The sequence below is a fragment of the Piliocolobus tephrosceles genome, chromosome 2, assembly GCF_002776525.5.
Source record: "Piliocolobus tephrosceles isolate RC106 chromosome 2, ASM277652v3, whole genome shotgun sequence".
In the NCBI taxonomy this organism is placed as follows: Eukaryota; Metazoa; Chordata; class Mammalia; order Primates; family Cercopithecidae; genus Piliocolobus; species Piliocolobus tephrosceles.
In genome coordinates, this window is record NC_045435.1 from 118,081,669 (window position 1) to 118,097,303 (window position 15,635).

Sequence of the window (15,635 nt, forward strand, 5' to 3'; positions counted from 1 at the left end):
TAAGTAGGCCCTTGACAGCTGGCATTTAGTAAGCAGAATAAGAGAAGTCTGCTGTTCACTCTGAATAAAAAGAAATGTGTCGATAAGAGATTATCTAATGCCTGATGTATATTTTGAAGAAATGAGACACAGAAGAATGAGTGCCCCTCAGAGAATACAAAGTCAGAATTCACTTAAGGATTCTGCCAGCTCCCTTGTGGTTAATGAACGGCAACAAGACTCTGCAGTGTTTTCAGTTGGAACAGGCATTGTTCTCGTTTGTGCTTTACCTTATAAAGTTTTAACTGCTTCCAGGACGATCATAGCTGATGTGGCACCCCGCGTTCGCTCTCCTTAGGTCCACGTGAATGATTATATCAGACTGCTGTGACACTAGAACAGCATTTTATTGTGAGCTTATTGTGGGCTCAATTGTTATTTTCTTTGGATTTTACTATGAAAAAAATCCACTTTCCTGCATCATTCAATTAGTACAGTTTGTGCAAAACAGCAAGGTAGATTAGCTATGTATACTGCAAAAATGTAATTTGTTAGCCTCTTTACACTTTTTAAAAATGTTTGTGTCTACTGTCAGGTAATTTGTTAATTTGCTCTTCCTTTACAAGGATATCTGTCCACATTTTGTACGACTTCTTTTGATGTTAAAGTTATTATTGGCTTTGGGCATTTTCTTTGCTTTGCTTTTAAGTCAAGTTCCACTTTTATACCAAAGTTATGCTCTGCTGTTTTAAGATGAATGCCAGCTGGCAATACCCAGAGACTGGCTTTGTGAACAGTGCCTAAGCTGACTTTGGGGGGATGTTGTCTGGCTGACAAGTTACTTCCTTCACCTGAAGATGAAACTCTTTCAAACATAGTTTGCCATTTGATTTTTACATCATAAAACAAACATCACCTCGTCCCCTGCCCCTAATGAAGTTTCCTTCATGTAACAATGCCTAGGACACAGCACTGACAACACTAGGATTTTTGTTAAAATTCACAAACTGCATAGGTTGAAAGAGAGGGTGACCTGAAGTATTAAGTGCACATTTTAAGTAATTAGTGTTTGCATGTATATATCACCTTTCATTCAGGAAGATCGCAAAGCATCACACCCACAATAGACTGTAGCTATTTCTGGAATAGCATTAAAAAAGTCACAAGAATGCTTTACAAGCCATGAAGGAGGAGAACGTTTTGCTCAAGGACACAAGAGAAGCCTCCAGCCAAGTAAAACACCAAAGATGATCTTTTTAGCTTCTTTATAATGTAATGATGGAACTCTTCCCAAAGGTTTGGAAATCATTCCAAATGATCATCAGTTTTTATTCAGTCAGATGAAATGATCACATTAAAGACAGGTGGCTAATGGATATTTTTGGGGGGTCTGTAGAGAGACCCTCAGAGGTTATTTAAGGAGACATCTTGCAAAGCTTTCAGGCTGGGTACACTGTAAGCTTCGTGTATAATAATGTGTATCTTTATCAATTGCCCTATTTATTGCAAACTAGAACTAACAATTCTCTCTCTGTTTTGTTTCATTCAATAAGTTATACTTGGTTTTCTCTTCATGTTACTGACAAAGAGATAAAGATGTGGAGAAGAAAAAATTTCCCCACCAAAGGTATCTTGGTCTCGTGGAATCATATTTTTCATTTAGGAAGTGGATATAGCAAGGTAGTACTTGATCTTTTTCAATTAATATTTTCTTGTCTTTAGGCTGTGACCCTGAAGACAAATATGAGATACTTTTTCTTTGGAGAAACTAAGCGTGATTTGCTTTGGCAATGCTTAGCCATGAGAAAGCTTCCATAGTGTTGGACAAATTTATGTTCGGTCATCAATCTCTGCTGAAGACACTTCCCTTTACCTCTTATTAATTAGGCTCAGAATGTATAATAGGATCCTTCCTCCAGAGACTCCTATTAAACTTTACATCACTCCTGAATTGGAGTTTCCCACGTGACTATGGATAGATCAGGAGTCCAGACTATGTTTCCTATTGCATATATTGTGTCTGTAGACTTGATGCCACCTCTCTGCAGTACCAAGACTGACAGATATGTCCATATGAAATGTTGACTTTGTTCAAACATGCAAACTGCTGCTACCTACCTCCTCTCCTACCGACCCTCCAATTGCTGAAGTTCCATTCAGCTTTTCCTAGTCTTCAGACTAGTAAATTGAATGAAGATATAGAAAATAAAGCATTTAGGCCAAATGTTGGGAGCTGGAAGAGGAAGAAATCAACTGTTAACTTCAAAGTGAAAAGACACCAATAGCCAGAAAAGGTTTTCTCTCAGTACAGATTTTGCTGGGAGTACATTTCTCTATTATTTCAATTATTACAACTTCCTGCATAGGTTGAAGGTCATTCATAATTCACACTTCTGTCATTTTTAGACATGCCAAATGCAGTCTATTAAGCATAAATAAATAAAACTTCCAGTGTTTGATCAGGAAAAATAAACGGGGATTCATAACAATAAAGCCTTGTTCATCTTTTTAAAAGTAAATGTGTTTTCCTTCTTTCTTATTTTCCCCCTTGTGTGCAGAATTTTTCTGTCTCAGCAATACAAACATAATACTTTAAATCAATCCACAGATAAAGAATCTGACAGATTCTAGATTTTTGTTCTCTGGTATAATAAACAAGACCCACCTGATTACCATTTGTAAGTACTAATGATAGAGGATTTGGTTGAACGCAGTCCTTCAAAGTATAAAACAGAGTTAGACTGAAAGTCTTTCATGGCATATTAACTTTCCTATCAAAGTGCTTATGAGTGTCTATACTTGCTTTACTGCTGTCCTCTTGGACTTAACCAAATAAAATGAATAATGATATATGATTAATTCTAATTCCAAGTATATATAATATGAATTTTATAAAACATAATATATAATTACATATAACTTGTATGATATATAATAATCATATACCATGAAGCATTCATTCTTATTATATATAATTATATATATAATATGAGATTGCTAATATGCAAATTAAAAAATTTCTCCAAAACATATACTTTGCCATATTTATGTCAAATTATAAAATATGTATTTATAAGTAACACCTCATGAAAATGTACAATTTGGAAGTCTAAATTTGCTAAATCAATTTCATATCACCACTGTCTTTTATACTTAACTTAGCCTTGTGAGTACTAACTGAATGGATACTCTCTTTGCATTTGGAAATACTTTCAGGGTTTGATTAAAATAAATTAATTGTAATAATTCTGTTTAGGGTATTTAATTTCTATATGCATGTATAACATCATAATTATGCCTTCAACTGTGGGTTTTACCAGTGGTAAAACTGAACAATTTTGGATTTCTAGTTTTACTTTTCAACTTCTTGCATAATTTAGAATTTTAAATAACATTTAGAAATTTCACTAGTGTGCTATTTGAACAAATTTTAAAAATAAAAGAACATGAAATCTGTTACTAAAACATTTACTGTAAAAACTTATCCTTATAAATTGAGGTATCCAGAGATCCAAATACAATATTCGTACTTACAAAGGTATAAATATTGCTTTCTAGAAAAATAAAAAGAGCCTAGCAGGATACTGGGAAAATTTAATTTTTATGTGATAAAATGAAAAAGCCATCTCAACTGGCAAAAGTTTCAGGTGTATGGGAGTTAGGTTATGTTCATAACATGTCATGCTTCTGGAGTTTGGTATTAGCCACCAAATAGAAAGTTTTGGAGGAGTTAACACAGTTTTAAAATATTTATTATGACTTTTTTAAAAAATGGAATTTCCGTATAATCTATTTTCTTAAGCTATAAGGCCCCATTCTTCTTATCTTTCACCTTATATTGGGAAGAATTGAGTTTTTCCTTTTCATAGAACATTCTGAGAGAGAGAGAGCAAAATTAATACATGAACAACCTTTTTGTATTACTTCAAAATTTTCTAAGTGTTGAAGATTTTTGAGCCTCTCTTTATTTATTGGGGGTATATTCATTCCAAAATTTCAGATCCAGGATATTTTTATTTTGAATTCAGAGAACTTTTTACATAAAACCCTGATAGGAGAGGAGACCCATTATTAACTCTTTTATGGAACTTAACAGACTAATTGACTCCCTTCCATTTTTCTCCAACACAAAAATGAGAGAGTCATATTAGTAGTGTCTCTGCTTCTGGCACATAACACAGATGGCATGTAATTCACTGGACTACAATATAGTCGAGATTTTTGAGAACACACTGACTTTAAAGATATTATAACTGTATTTTTATAAGCATGGTCATACTTACTATATACAAATATGTGAGAAAATCTATATAAATCACTTCTTTGTTGCATTTTTATTTGCTGAAAGATCTATTTTATAATATAAAAGTATATTTTCTGGAAGGACTGATTCCTCTAAGATGACATCCTGTCATTTCCCCACTATATTGTTTCAGGGCTACAGATTGTCATTTTGTTCTGGTTTAAATTACTCCTGTCACTTCTCAAATGCCTGCTGGCATACCATTAATATTATTAGAAAGTACATTAAATTTATATGTAGACATCCCTAGATTCAAGGATTCAAATTATACTTTTGGGCCATTGTAATTAGAAGAGGAAAACAATGTTGCTTAAGTGTCTCTAAAACCCTAAGGGATGAGAGGTAATGAAGATCAAGTGGCAGAAACACCTTGAGAAAAGGACTAGATTTGCAGGGGTGTGGCAAATGGAACTTCGAGGGACATTCTTATATGGGGAAGCATGCCCAGAATCTGCCCTCATTATGTCTGGCGCTTGCCAGTTCTTTTCAAACCTCAGTTTCATGAGCACCATAAAAACTCACTTAAAATTGAAAAGAACACCCTGAAGTTAAAATCTACTCTGCTTTTCTTTGCCTTTCATGGCTTGGAATGTCACCTTTTACCTCCAGTAAATAAAGCCAACATCAACACTCTTCTGTGTCTTTTATTTTTTATTCACTCAATATTCTTCACATGACAATCTGGACACTTAAAGGGAAATTACAGTAGTGATCTATGTCTTGGCAAAGAGAATTGTCTTTATAATATATAGTTACAGTGTATCCATCAATTTCTTTTGTTTCTTAGACTGTTCACATTGGATTGAGTAAATCTAAAATAGAATTAAAACAGACATGATTAATAGTGGACTACAAAGAAATAACGATATCATAATACTCTCTTAAAATGACCTGACACGCATATCTAAGTAGTATTCCCCAATAGAGACAATTGCACTGTTTTACTGTCTTGCAGGTTATTGTCTCTTTAACCTCACTATTTCCGAGAAGCCACCGAAAAGTTCTAATATGTCACAATTCAAATGTCAACATGTTGTTGGAAAGGAAGCTAATAAGTTAAACCTTTGAGAGATGCCAAAAAAAGAGGTGATTCAAACTGTTGAGAGAAGTCCATTGTTTTCTAAGGGGAAATAGAACTCCAGAATGAAACAGGGTACTTATAAGTATTTAACTGGAAGATTTAGGGGAAAAAAGCAAAGTCACACATTATTTTATTATTATTTTAAATCTGGTAATCTTTAAAAAGAACTGTTCTCAGTGTACTTCCAAGGAAAAGAAAATGTGAATGACTAGGGTTAATAGGATACAAACTGCAAATAAACTATTTTTTATAGAAACAGCACATAACAAGGAATAATTTTCCCAAGATAGTCTGGATTCTATCTGTGGACAAATACGAAGATTCTTAGGTTATATTATAGCATATTATAGCAACATTTTATGTTAGCATTGTTTTCTATAAACCAGCTTCAGGTTTATAGTAGTTCAACTACTATTGAATGAAAAAAAATTATTCTATTTTGACAGGAAAGAAGCTAAGCAGAAAATACTCATTAATTTATTTTTCAAATTTAGCACAATTTTGTGCTCTGGTCTTGTTATAGAAAAATAAACAATTGTACTTTAGAGCCACCTACTGGAATAAAGAGGCACGTACAAAGTCCTCTTCTTTCCAAAAGATAAACAGATAAATAAAATTAAAGTATGAGCATTTCTGCTGATCTTATAAGACATCAACTTATGCAGCTCTTCTTAGTTTGAAAAATCAAGCGATGTTGCAAAAAACCATAGTTAACAGTACTATCTCCTACGAATATATTATTAGAATATGATGGTGGTGGTTGTGTTGTTGTTTTGGTTTTGTGTGTGTGTGTGTGTGTGTGTGTGTTGCTCAGATATTTAGAATCTGGACTTGTTTGGTTAATAAGATCGATTCTGGGCTGGGCGCAGTGGCTCACTTGTAATCCTAGGACTTTGGGAGGCCTAGATGGGCAGATTGCTTGAGCCCAGGAGCTTGAGACCAGCCAGAGTAACAGGGTGAAATTCCATCTCTACCAAAAAATACAAAAATTAGCTGGGTGTGGTGGTGCACACTGTAGTCCTAGCTACTCAGGCGGCTGAGGTAGTAGGATCACCAAAGCCCAGGGAGGTTGAGGCTGCCATGAGCTGTGATCGTGCCACTGTACCCCAGCCTGGGCGACAGAATGAGACCCTGTCTCAAAAAAAGAAAAAAAAAAAGATTGATTGTGTTTGTGGACATTCTCAGTAGGAAGATTGGAGAAAAGACTCATTGGCAATGTTAAAGAGAGAGAAGAATATATAAGGCAAAGGAGTAATTTCCTTCTCAGAGTACTGCAGGGTTTTGCAAAGATACTGTGGTACAATATAATCGGTCTCATTTTCACCAGTTAATCGTAGAACTTCATTCTTTCTTCTAAAACCTCTATCTGATTATGGGATTGTTTAATAAATAACCTTAGAATGAAATGAAAAACTAACGACATTTTTTGGTAGAATGAATAAACATCTAAAAGATTTTCATGCTTAAAAGCCTTTTTAAATTAAAAAAAAAAAAAAAAAAAAAAAAGCCTGGTGCCTGGACAGATAAGTTGGACAATGACTTGCCTAAGTCACCAAGCTGCCCAGGGGAAAAGCAGGCGGCTCTTGGAAATTTCAGGTCAGGGTTCTTTCCATACTTGCTCCATTGCTTTTCAGTCAGTCATTAACAGATTTATTAAATGCTTCCTCTCCTCAGCACTTTGCTAGAAAGCAAGGGAAATAAGCACCACCTCCACCACCCAGATAAATGCATCAATAAAACATGTAATGCCTACTTTCAAAGAGAGAGAATCAGAAGCTGGGCCTGAGGGCAGGACCTGAGTATGGGAGCACCCTTCTGATTGGTGAGAGAGGGGATTAAGTTTTGAGAAAACAAAATACTCTCTTTTGTTGTCATGATCCTTTATGTCATGTCCTTTCAAACTATTACCTTCCAAACACACTGTTGAGAAGGTGCTACTTTTGCAAACTTGCTTAAGTGGGGAAGGGGCAAGGTAAGCTAGGCTACTGCTGGAGAATTCCAGGCAGAATTAAACTCTGTGAGTATGTGTGATTTGCTAGGGTGTTTTGAGGATTCAGAGAAGGGAAAGTTCTTCGTTAAATATTACACAGGATATATGTGACACAGCTAGCCTTGCATTAAGAAAATTTTATTTGTGAAGTAGGATTTGGAAAAGATTTGTGAACTGGCTTGAGAGTCACAGCGTTCAATTTGTCACCAGAGGGCTCGTTTTCAGTATATAAAACAGGAAATCACACTTCTTTTGATAAAAAATAAAAAGAAAAAGATGTTCGTTAAGCTGATGCAAAATGTACAGGTATCTTAGTGTATATCTTGCCCTTTGTTACTATATATACATCTCTCTCTTTCCTGATTCCATCCCCCTTTATTTTCTCTTTAAAGATATTCTACAGAGTAGTTGCAGACATTGCGCCGGGAGAGGAGCTTCTCTTGTTCATGAAGAGCGAAGACTATCCCCATGAAACTATGGCACCCGATATCCACGGTTGGTACCACTCATGCCACTCTCCTTATCACCTTATCATTGCAACTATAAAGTAGCATTGAAAGCGTCCATTGTTGTTGGTGTTTGTTAGTTTCCCTGTCTTTTCAATGTCAGTTTTAACAAGTTCCTTCTCTTCAAGCAACTATTTTCTTGGTTTGACATCTGGCCACTATTACAGTGAAGCTGAAGTAAGCAGAGGTCTTCCTTAAAGTGGAGGTCAAAGGAATTTTGAGTATTTGTGCAGAACCTCACCTAGCTATGCCTTTTGTCAATGCATTAGTCTATGGTGAGGATCTTTTCACTGTGTAGGGGGCCTTTCAGAGGCTTGATTTTGAGCTTTCCTAAATCAAGGGAATGTTTCTGTCATCTAATGTTCTATTACTGGGAAAAGTTTCTACTGCAGGAAAATCTTAGCCAATATGACCATATGGGAAGGGTGTCAGGGAAGGGGCCTTGGGAAAAATGTACAGATGAAGAAATTTTAGAGGCAGAGGAATTTTTATTTGCCAGAGGCCTATTCTAAATCAAAAGATAATAAAAAATAATGATCATCAGTAGTGATGCATGTTTAGGTCAGATAAAGAGAAAATTTTGCTTATCTTGATTTGTATTATTGAGATGGAAATTTAATATATATTTTTCTTCTTCCTCTTTCTGTCTCCTAGTATAATATGATTTGGTTCAACATAATCTAGTGGCATCTTTAGAATATTTTGTAGTTGGAAGTTCCATTGGGAAGGACTGCCCATTCCAACCTACCATAGAATCAGGGATCACCACTCTCCATCCCTTTAGCATCCCAGATGGGAAAATCTCAGCTTTTGCTTTTATATCTCCAGGAAGCTGCCACTCTTGATGGGTTCTCTTTACTTGAACATTTTTTTCCTTTGGACTGCATTCTGCCTCTTTGTAGGTTATACAAGAGTAGTTGTATTTACAGGGTGACGGGGAGGGCTGGCGGGGGCGGCGGGGTGGGGTGAGGGGACACGCTTTTGGTGCTCATTTTCCTCTTAGCAACTCTGACATGCAAATAGCTTTAGAAACCTAGAATTCCCAATTAGCCTGATAGAGTTTGAGCCTGAAGGGGGTGGCTGGCCCAATGGGAAAGGGCTTTTTGGCAGCAAGGAGTTCTTAGATGATAAAGAACTGCAATCTGGGCTTTCTCTGGTGCAATGAATATTTCATCTGTAAATGTTAGATCTAAAAAGGTTTTCAAACAATAATTTTTTAAAATATTAATGATTAAGTTAATACTCCAAAAGTTCTAAATAGAAGCGACTATTCTTTTAGGGCTGCCATTCATAAATTACTTTCCTTTACAACACTCTTGAACCCATCAGTTGCTTCTGGTTTTCAATGTATCATGTTTATATCCATACATACACTACAAATGTTACATATATTTCTTATATTATTTAAATGATGATTTGTATTTTATACTTCTAGGATTCAACTCTTCCTAGGAAAGAAAATAAAACACATGCATTGCACACCTACTATACGATAGATATTATATATTCTCTCTATATTGTCTCATTTACTCTTCTATGCATAGAACCTGTGGGAAAGAAATTATATCCATTTTACATATAGGGAAACTGAGCCTAATTAACGCTAAGTGAATTGTCCAAGAATGCATGGCTAGTAAGTGGTGGAGTCAGCATTCAACCCAAGATTGTTGCTGTCTCTGATACCTAGGCTTTTTCCATGCATTATGTAGCCTGGAGATTCTGTTTGTGTTCAGACTCTTGGCTGAGGTCCTAAATATAGATCTTAAACATATGAATAGTATTACAAACTATAGGAAATGTTTCTATTAACTAGCTAATGTCATTGAGAATCCTGTCTTTAGAGCCAAGTTGAGTTTTTTTAGAACACCTCTCTCTCTGGACCCTCTAAATCCAAAGACAAACTGTTGAATCTTAGAACACCTCTCTCTCTCAACCCTCTAAATCCAAAGAGAAACTGTTGAATCCACATGGTAATTTCTTTACCTTTCTGTTACCACTGTTACTGGTTTAGTTTAAACTAAACCAGCATCTTATGTGGATTTCTGCAGCAGTGTCTCAATTGGTCTCTCTGCTTGACTTCTCTTGCTGCAACTGGGGAAAATTCTTCTAAAAACCAAGTCTGAATATATCCCTGCTTTCCAACTTTCAGTGGCTGTTTTCCTTCTTAGCATAGACTTACAAAGCCCCTGGTGAGCTGCACACCCTCCAACTTCATTTTGCACTCCTCCCTTACGTGTGCTCTGTGAACCTACCATACCTCAATACAGCCCTACCTTTCTGTGGATGTGCCATCTTTTTTGCCTCCATCACTGGTCTGTCCATGCTGTTCCCATTGCCTGAAATATGCCCCCTCCTTCCACCTCACCTGGCTGATTCTTACTCATTACAGAGCCTTTTCTGAACCTCCTTTCCCCAGATTTGATGGATTAGTCCTATTTCTCTAGGCTCCTTTAAGCCCTATGCTTTCATCTGCCATAAAATATATCACAGTCTCTTTGTTCATATGTGTATCCTGTTAAATTTCTTATATATTCATTCCCTAGAAAAATGCCTAACATTTGGTAGGTGACTAAAGTATTCCCCCAAAAACATTCAGTCAATGAACAATTGAAGAGTAACATCTTCCTTGGCCATAGGTCTATAAAAGAGGGATTATGTGTCATATTGTTTGTCATGGGTATTTTTTATCAGTGTGAGCTGTTTTCAAGACTTCTGTGATTGTACCTGTGTGATCTGTGTGGAGTGTGGCTTTATGAGTGGGCTGAAAGCTATTCAAAAGACAAAAATAGAAACAATACCATCACTACCTGACATTTTATAACCTTGTTGTCTCTACACCCCACTACTACCATTTATTTATCTTATTGATTTAAAGTGCAAATTAATGATATGTTTGCTATTTAACAAAGCTATGCCAATTAGCACTGACCCTGGGGTAACATAAATTAGCCTAGAAGGGTAGTAAAAACATCCTGTGTCCCATTTTTAGTGATGATGAATGTTAAACCATTTCCCAGTTTGCTGACATTAACCAGGCTTAAGCATGGGTCAGATACAGACTCTGTGTCCCATGTTCTTTCCAGATAACATGGCACTGGCATAGTAAGAAGTGTATGAAATAGAAAAGGTTTCAAAACCTTATACAACCACATAACTCTATATTCCCTGACTGTTTACATTTAACTTCTATGAACCTGAAATCCTCATCTGAAAACTAGGATAAAAATCTGACCTATCATTCCTCATAATCAGGTTTTAAGGAATGCCAGTAATCCATGTACAGGGTTGAGGAAATATATGATGCTCAGTAAGTCGTATTTATTATTTTTAGTATTCTCTGAACCTGAAAAGGTTTAGTCATAAAGTTTTACTGATCAGGAGGATATACTCTAGTCATAGCCATTGCTTATGTTATTGTTCCAGTCTCTCTTCTGGATTCTTTACATATGATATTTCTAATCCACATTAAAATTGACATGAGAGAAATGACAATCAAATAATACCTATTACATCTCGTAAAATTTGGTAAGATTGGCTAGTTTGCGATGGCAACTCCTGACCACCCAATCCTAGTAACACCTGAATTGTTTTCACAGAAGAACGGCAATATCGCTGTGAAGACTGTGACCAGCTCTTTGAATCTAAGGCTGAACTAGCAGATCACCAAAAGTTTCCGTGCAGTACTCCTCACTCAGCATTTTCAATGGTTGAAGAGGACTTTCAGCAAAAACTCGAAAGTGAGAATGATCTCCAAGAGATACACACGATCCAGGAGTGTAAGGAATGTGACCAAGTTTTTCCTGATTTGCAAAGGTTAGAAATGGCATGTTGTACCACAAAACTTGTGTATTTATTCTGCAATGTTATGCTGAATTTTGAGGCTTTGTGCAGATGGAAAATTTGGAACTCCAAAGAGCTGGACAAATGCACTCGTGACATGTTCAGAAATCATATTTGCCTGGATATTCTCATCTGTCAAATATTTACAGTGAAATTGGAATTAGTTATTTTGATGTCACATGAAAAATAATGTTATATTATTATTAAATAGCATTATTAAAAACTGAAGGCTTAACTTTATAGTAAATTATGATTTAGAGAAAGTATAAAGAGTGCAGGAACAAATTAAAGTAATCATATGTCAAGAAACAATAAGCTGCCCCTAGAAACATTCAGACAATTTTTGGAAGGACTAGATCTGTCATTCACTTAATGACAGGTAAATGATCTTTCGATAGAGCAGTAATTCATAGATTTAATTTCAACAATTTATCAAATTGCATATATATAAAAGAATAAGAGAAGCTTGTTTGATTTCCCAAAGTGTTGAATTTCCTAAAAGGTAAAAGAGAAACACAATTATGTAAATGAGGTAATTCTTTAACACTTATTTTTAACACAATGAAAATCATATTTCAGTGACATATTAACTTGTTATAGCCTTTTGAATTTTATTCTCTAACTTTTTAAAATTGCTGATAACAACACTAGAACCTACTTTTCGAAAAGTATATACTAATTGTACTACAGAATGGTCTTTAAGATCAGAACAGTTTAGAACAGTTAATGGATCTTTTTGTTTGTTTCTACCTAATGATTTTTGCCTTGGTCCACAAATAATTTTAATAATTGTATTCATTTACTTTGCTTTTAAATCTAGAAATTATCCTTGAAACCTGTAATCAGAATTTTAAATGCACATCACATTATATTTAAATGGGAATGGTAGTATATCAAATGGCCTTACTCAAGAATGGGAATTACTCAGACTTTGTCTTTGACAGTTCACCTTCAGTTTACCCTTTTGATTCCTTTCCTTCTTTCCTGAATCCTTTTATTCCTCTCATTTTCACCTCACGTGTTGCCCTACATCCTCTTCTCTTGGTTACACCTCTTTTAGGAAAGGATTTCATGTAGTAGTTGTTCACTTTAAGGCATAAATGACTAAAAGGCATTAAGCGTAATCCTTTCTGTTGAGAAGATTGAATAGAAAGAATAAATATCTAGCTTTGAAAATTTAGGACTAATTTAGTTATTGGAGAGTAAACATTTTATGGAATAAGAGGGCTTTCCCAGAACCTTTTTTTTTTTTTTTTTTTTTTTTTTGAGACGGAGTCTTGCTCTGTCGCCCGAGCTGGAGTGCAGTGGCCAGATCTCAGCTCACTGCAAGCTCCGCCTCCCGGGTTTACGCCATTCTCCTGCCTCAGCCTCCCGAGTAGCTGGGACTATAGGCGCCCGCCACCTCGCCCGGCTAGTTTTTTGTATTTTTTTAGTAGAGACGGGGTTTCACCGTGTTAGCCAGGACGGTCTCGATCTCCTGACCTCGTGATCCGCCCGTCTCGGCCTCCCAAAGTGCTGGGATTACAGGCTTGAGCCACCGCGCCCGGCCTCCCAGAACCTTTTAAACTCACCTCTGCCACTTCATATAAATCTTCATAGAGAATAAATCAATTATGTATGTTTAGCAAAGTGTGGATTTGTAATAAAAAAACCAGCATGTCCCCTTAATATAATTGTGCCCAAATTTAAAAAAAAATGAAGCTAATAAACACAAATGAGTAGGAAAATATTTATTCTGTAAAGTAATATCTCTGGTGTCAGAAATAAAGTTGATTTCCTTCAGTTGTATTATAAAAAATAATGAATGGCATTATAAAGCAAAAATTGACAAACTAAACACTAAAATGTATTTCTTACTTCCTACTAAGAGTCTACAGCAATACTTCTCAGGTGGAGAAAGCCTCTTAATCTGCCACGCTGTAAGATTAAGCCTGAGTCAACTCCATCTAATGCTGAAACCAACTGTTAGTTTAGTTAATTCAGTCAAACATTTAGTAGAAAACAATAAGGAAATCTAATTATCTGGCATTGTGTGAATTCTCAACATTTATATTTTGGCAGCCCAGCCATATGGATAAAGCACGTCACTATGCAATTGAATACTAATCATCCAACTGGTATTTTTGGTTATAAATTATATAATCTAGCCACATTCAGAGCCTTTATTTTCTGAATATTTTTTACTTTATTGAATGCTGTGTTGTCACTTTATACTTTAAATGATGAAAATTACTTTCTGGGCCGGGCGCGGTGGCTCAAGCCTGTAATCCCAGCACTTTGGGAGGCCGAGACGGGCGGATCATGAGGTCAGGAGTTCGAGACCATCCTGGCTAACACGGTGAAACCCGGTCTCTACTAAAAAATACAAAAAGCTAGCCGGGCGAGGTGGCTGGTGCCTGTAGTCCCAGCTACTCGGGAGGCTGAGGCAGGAGAATGGCGTAAACCCGGGAGGTGGAGCTTGCAGTGAGCTGAGATCCGGCCACTGCACTCCAGCCCAGGCGACAGAGTGAGACTCCGTCTCAAAAAAAAAAAAAAAAAAAAAAGAAAATTACTTTCTGGTCATGATCTATTCTTCTGCTGTCTATCCTTTATGTAAAATCTTGAGAAAAGAATACAAACAAAAAAATAGAAACAAAGGATGATGTGCAAAAGGTGAAAAGAACTGAAAAGAACTCAAAAGGCTGATCAAGGCTCTATAGATTGAGATAAAATTCCATGAAAAGCAGAGAAATCTCACTAACTGACTGGATTGCTTCTATGTTTATGAAAGCAATGCACATTTACTTTTGTGAAAGTGACTTGCTTTTTCTGTGCTTTTTATTACTGATTAGCTGGAAGCTAATAATACTATGGGACAACATGGAGTTTCTGCTCGATTAGGAGAAGCAAAGAAGGGAAAATTCCTTTTGCTTTGTTATCTTTTTACCCCTACATGCCACATACTTACACTCTTACAATTAAGCCATCTCCTTGGAATTAGGGGGAGGTATAAAACTCAACATATAGGCCAATCTTTTGCCACTAGATTTAAGGGTTTATGATTTGATATATAGTGTAGTGACATATATATCATAAAATGGCTTGCCTTTATGGTTTGCTAGGGACGGACAGTGAAAATTGCAATCTGTACAGTGATTTTGGAGGATGTCCCTGACTCATTTCAATGTTAACAACAGTTGTTGCTATCTCTGTCTTAACTCTTTTATTAACATTCCACTCTGTAACAAACAGAGGATTACATATTGTAGATAAAGGTAGGGGCTTTCTTATGACTCCACATACTTGTACTCTCCTAGTACCTTTTGTTCACAGAGATATCACCACCTGTGCTCGGAATAGCATTTCCAACTTAGTTGATTCATGGAGCAGGAAAAATGAGTTCTTGTGCCAGTGTGAATAGAGTTGTGGGGAGGAAGCTGAGAAAGAGAAAATATGTAGGAAATGCATTTCTAATTTACCAAGATATGAGAATGAGCACCATTTTCTTACATATACTCCCGCTCACACAGTCTGTATGACAACTGGATAATTTATTCTAGGTGCACAAAGGTCTTAATTGGTACTGATAGTTATAGTATTCATCCCACAAAGAAATAAAAGAAAATAAAAGAATGCTTTCCTGGTTGGTACTTTTTCTTTTCTATATAACTTTTTTATAGTGGAGCACTTCAAATATACACAAAACTAGAGAGGGGATAGTATTTTTTAAATCCCATATGTTCAGCTTTAATCATTATCACATGAAGTCAATCTTGTCACTATACCTGCTTTGAATTATTTGAAACAAATCCTGGACATTATATCATCTTATTCAAAAATAGTTTAGTATGTGTCTATAGAAAGTAAGGACTCCTTAAAAACATAAGTTCAATACCACATTAAAAATAATTTCTTAATATTAACAAGTATTCAGTAAGAGCACAAATTTCATCAGTT

At 35.8% G+C, this 15,635-nt stretch overlaps 1 protein-coding gene across 17 annotated transcripts in view; it reads left to right on the forward strand.

Moving 5' to 3' along the window:
• Nucleotides 1-15,635, forward strand: part of MECOM (MDS1 and EVI1 complex locus) — a 606,399-nt gene that overhangs the window by 549,545 nt on the left and 41,219 nt on the right. For 16 of the 17 annotated variants that reach the window (XM_031935235.1, XM_031935242.1, XM_023213486.3 and 13 more), the window contains 2 exons: nt 7,746-7,848; nt 11,456-11,672. In XM_031935235.1, the coding sequence (XP_031791095.1) occupies nt 7,746-7,848; nt 11,456-11,672 (320 nt within the window). Of the gene's footprint in view, nt 1-5,309; nt 5,369-7,745; nt 7,849-11,455; nt 11,673-15,635 lie in introns of those variants that run through there. The other variant, XM_023213494.2, reaches the window with a different exon arrangement.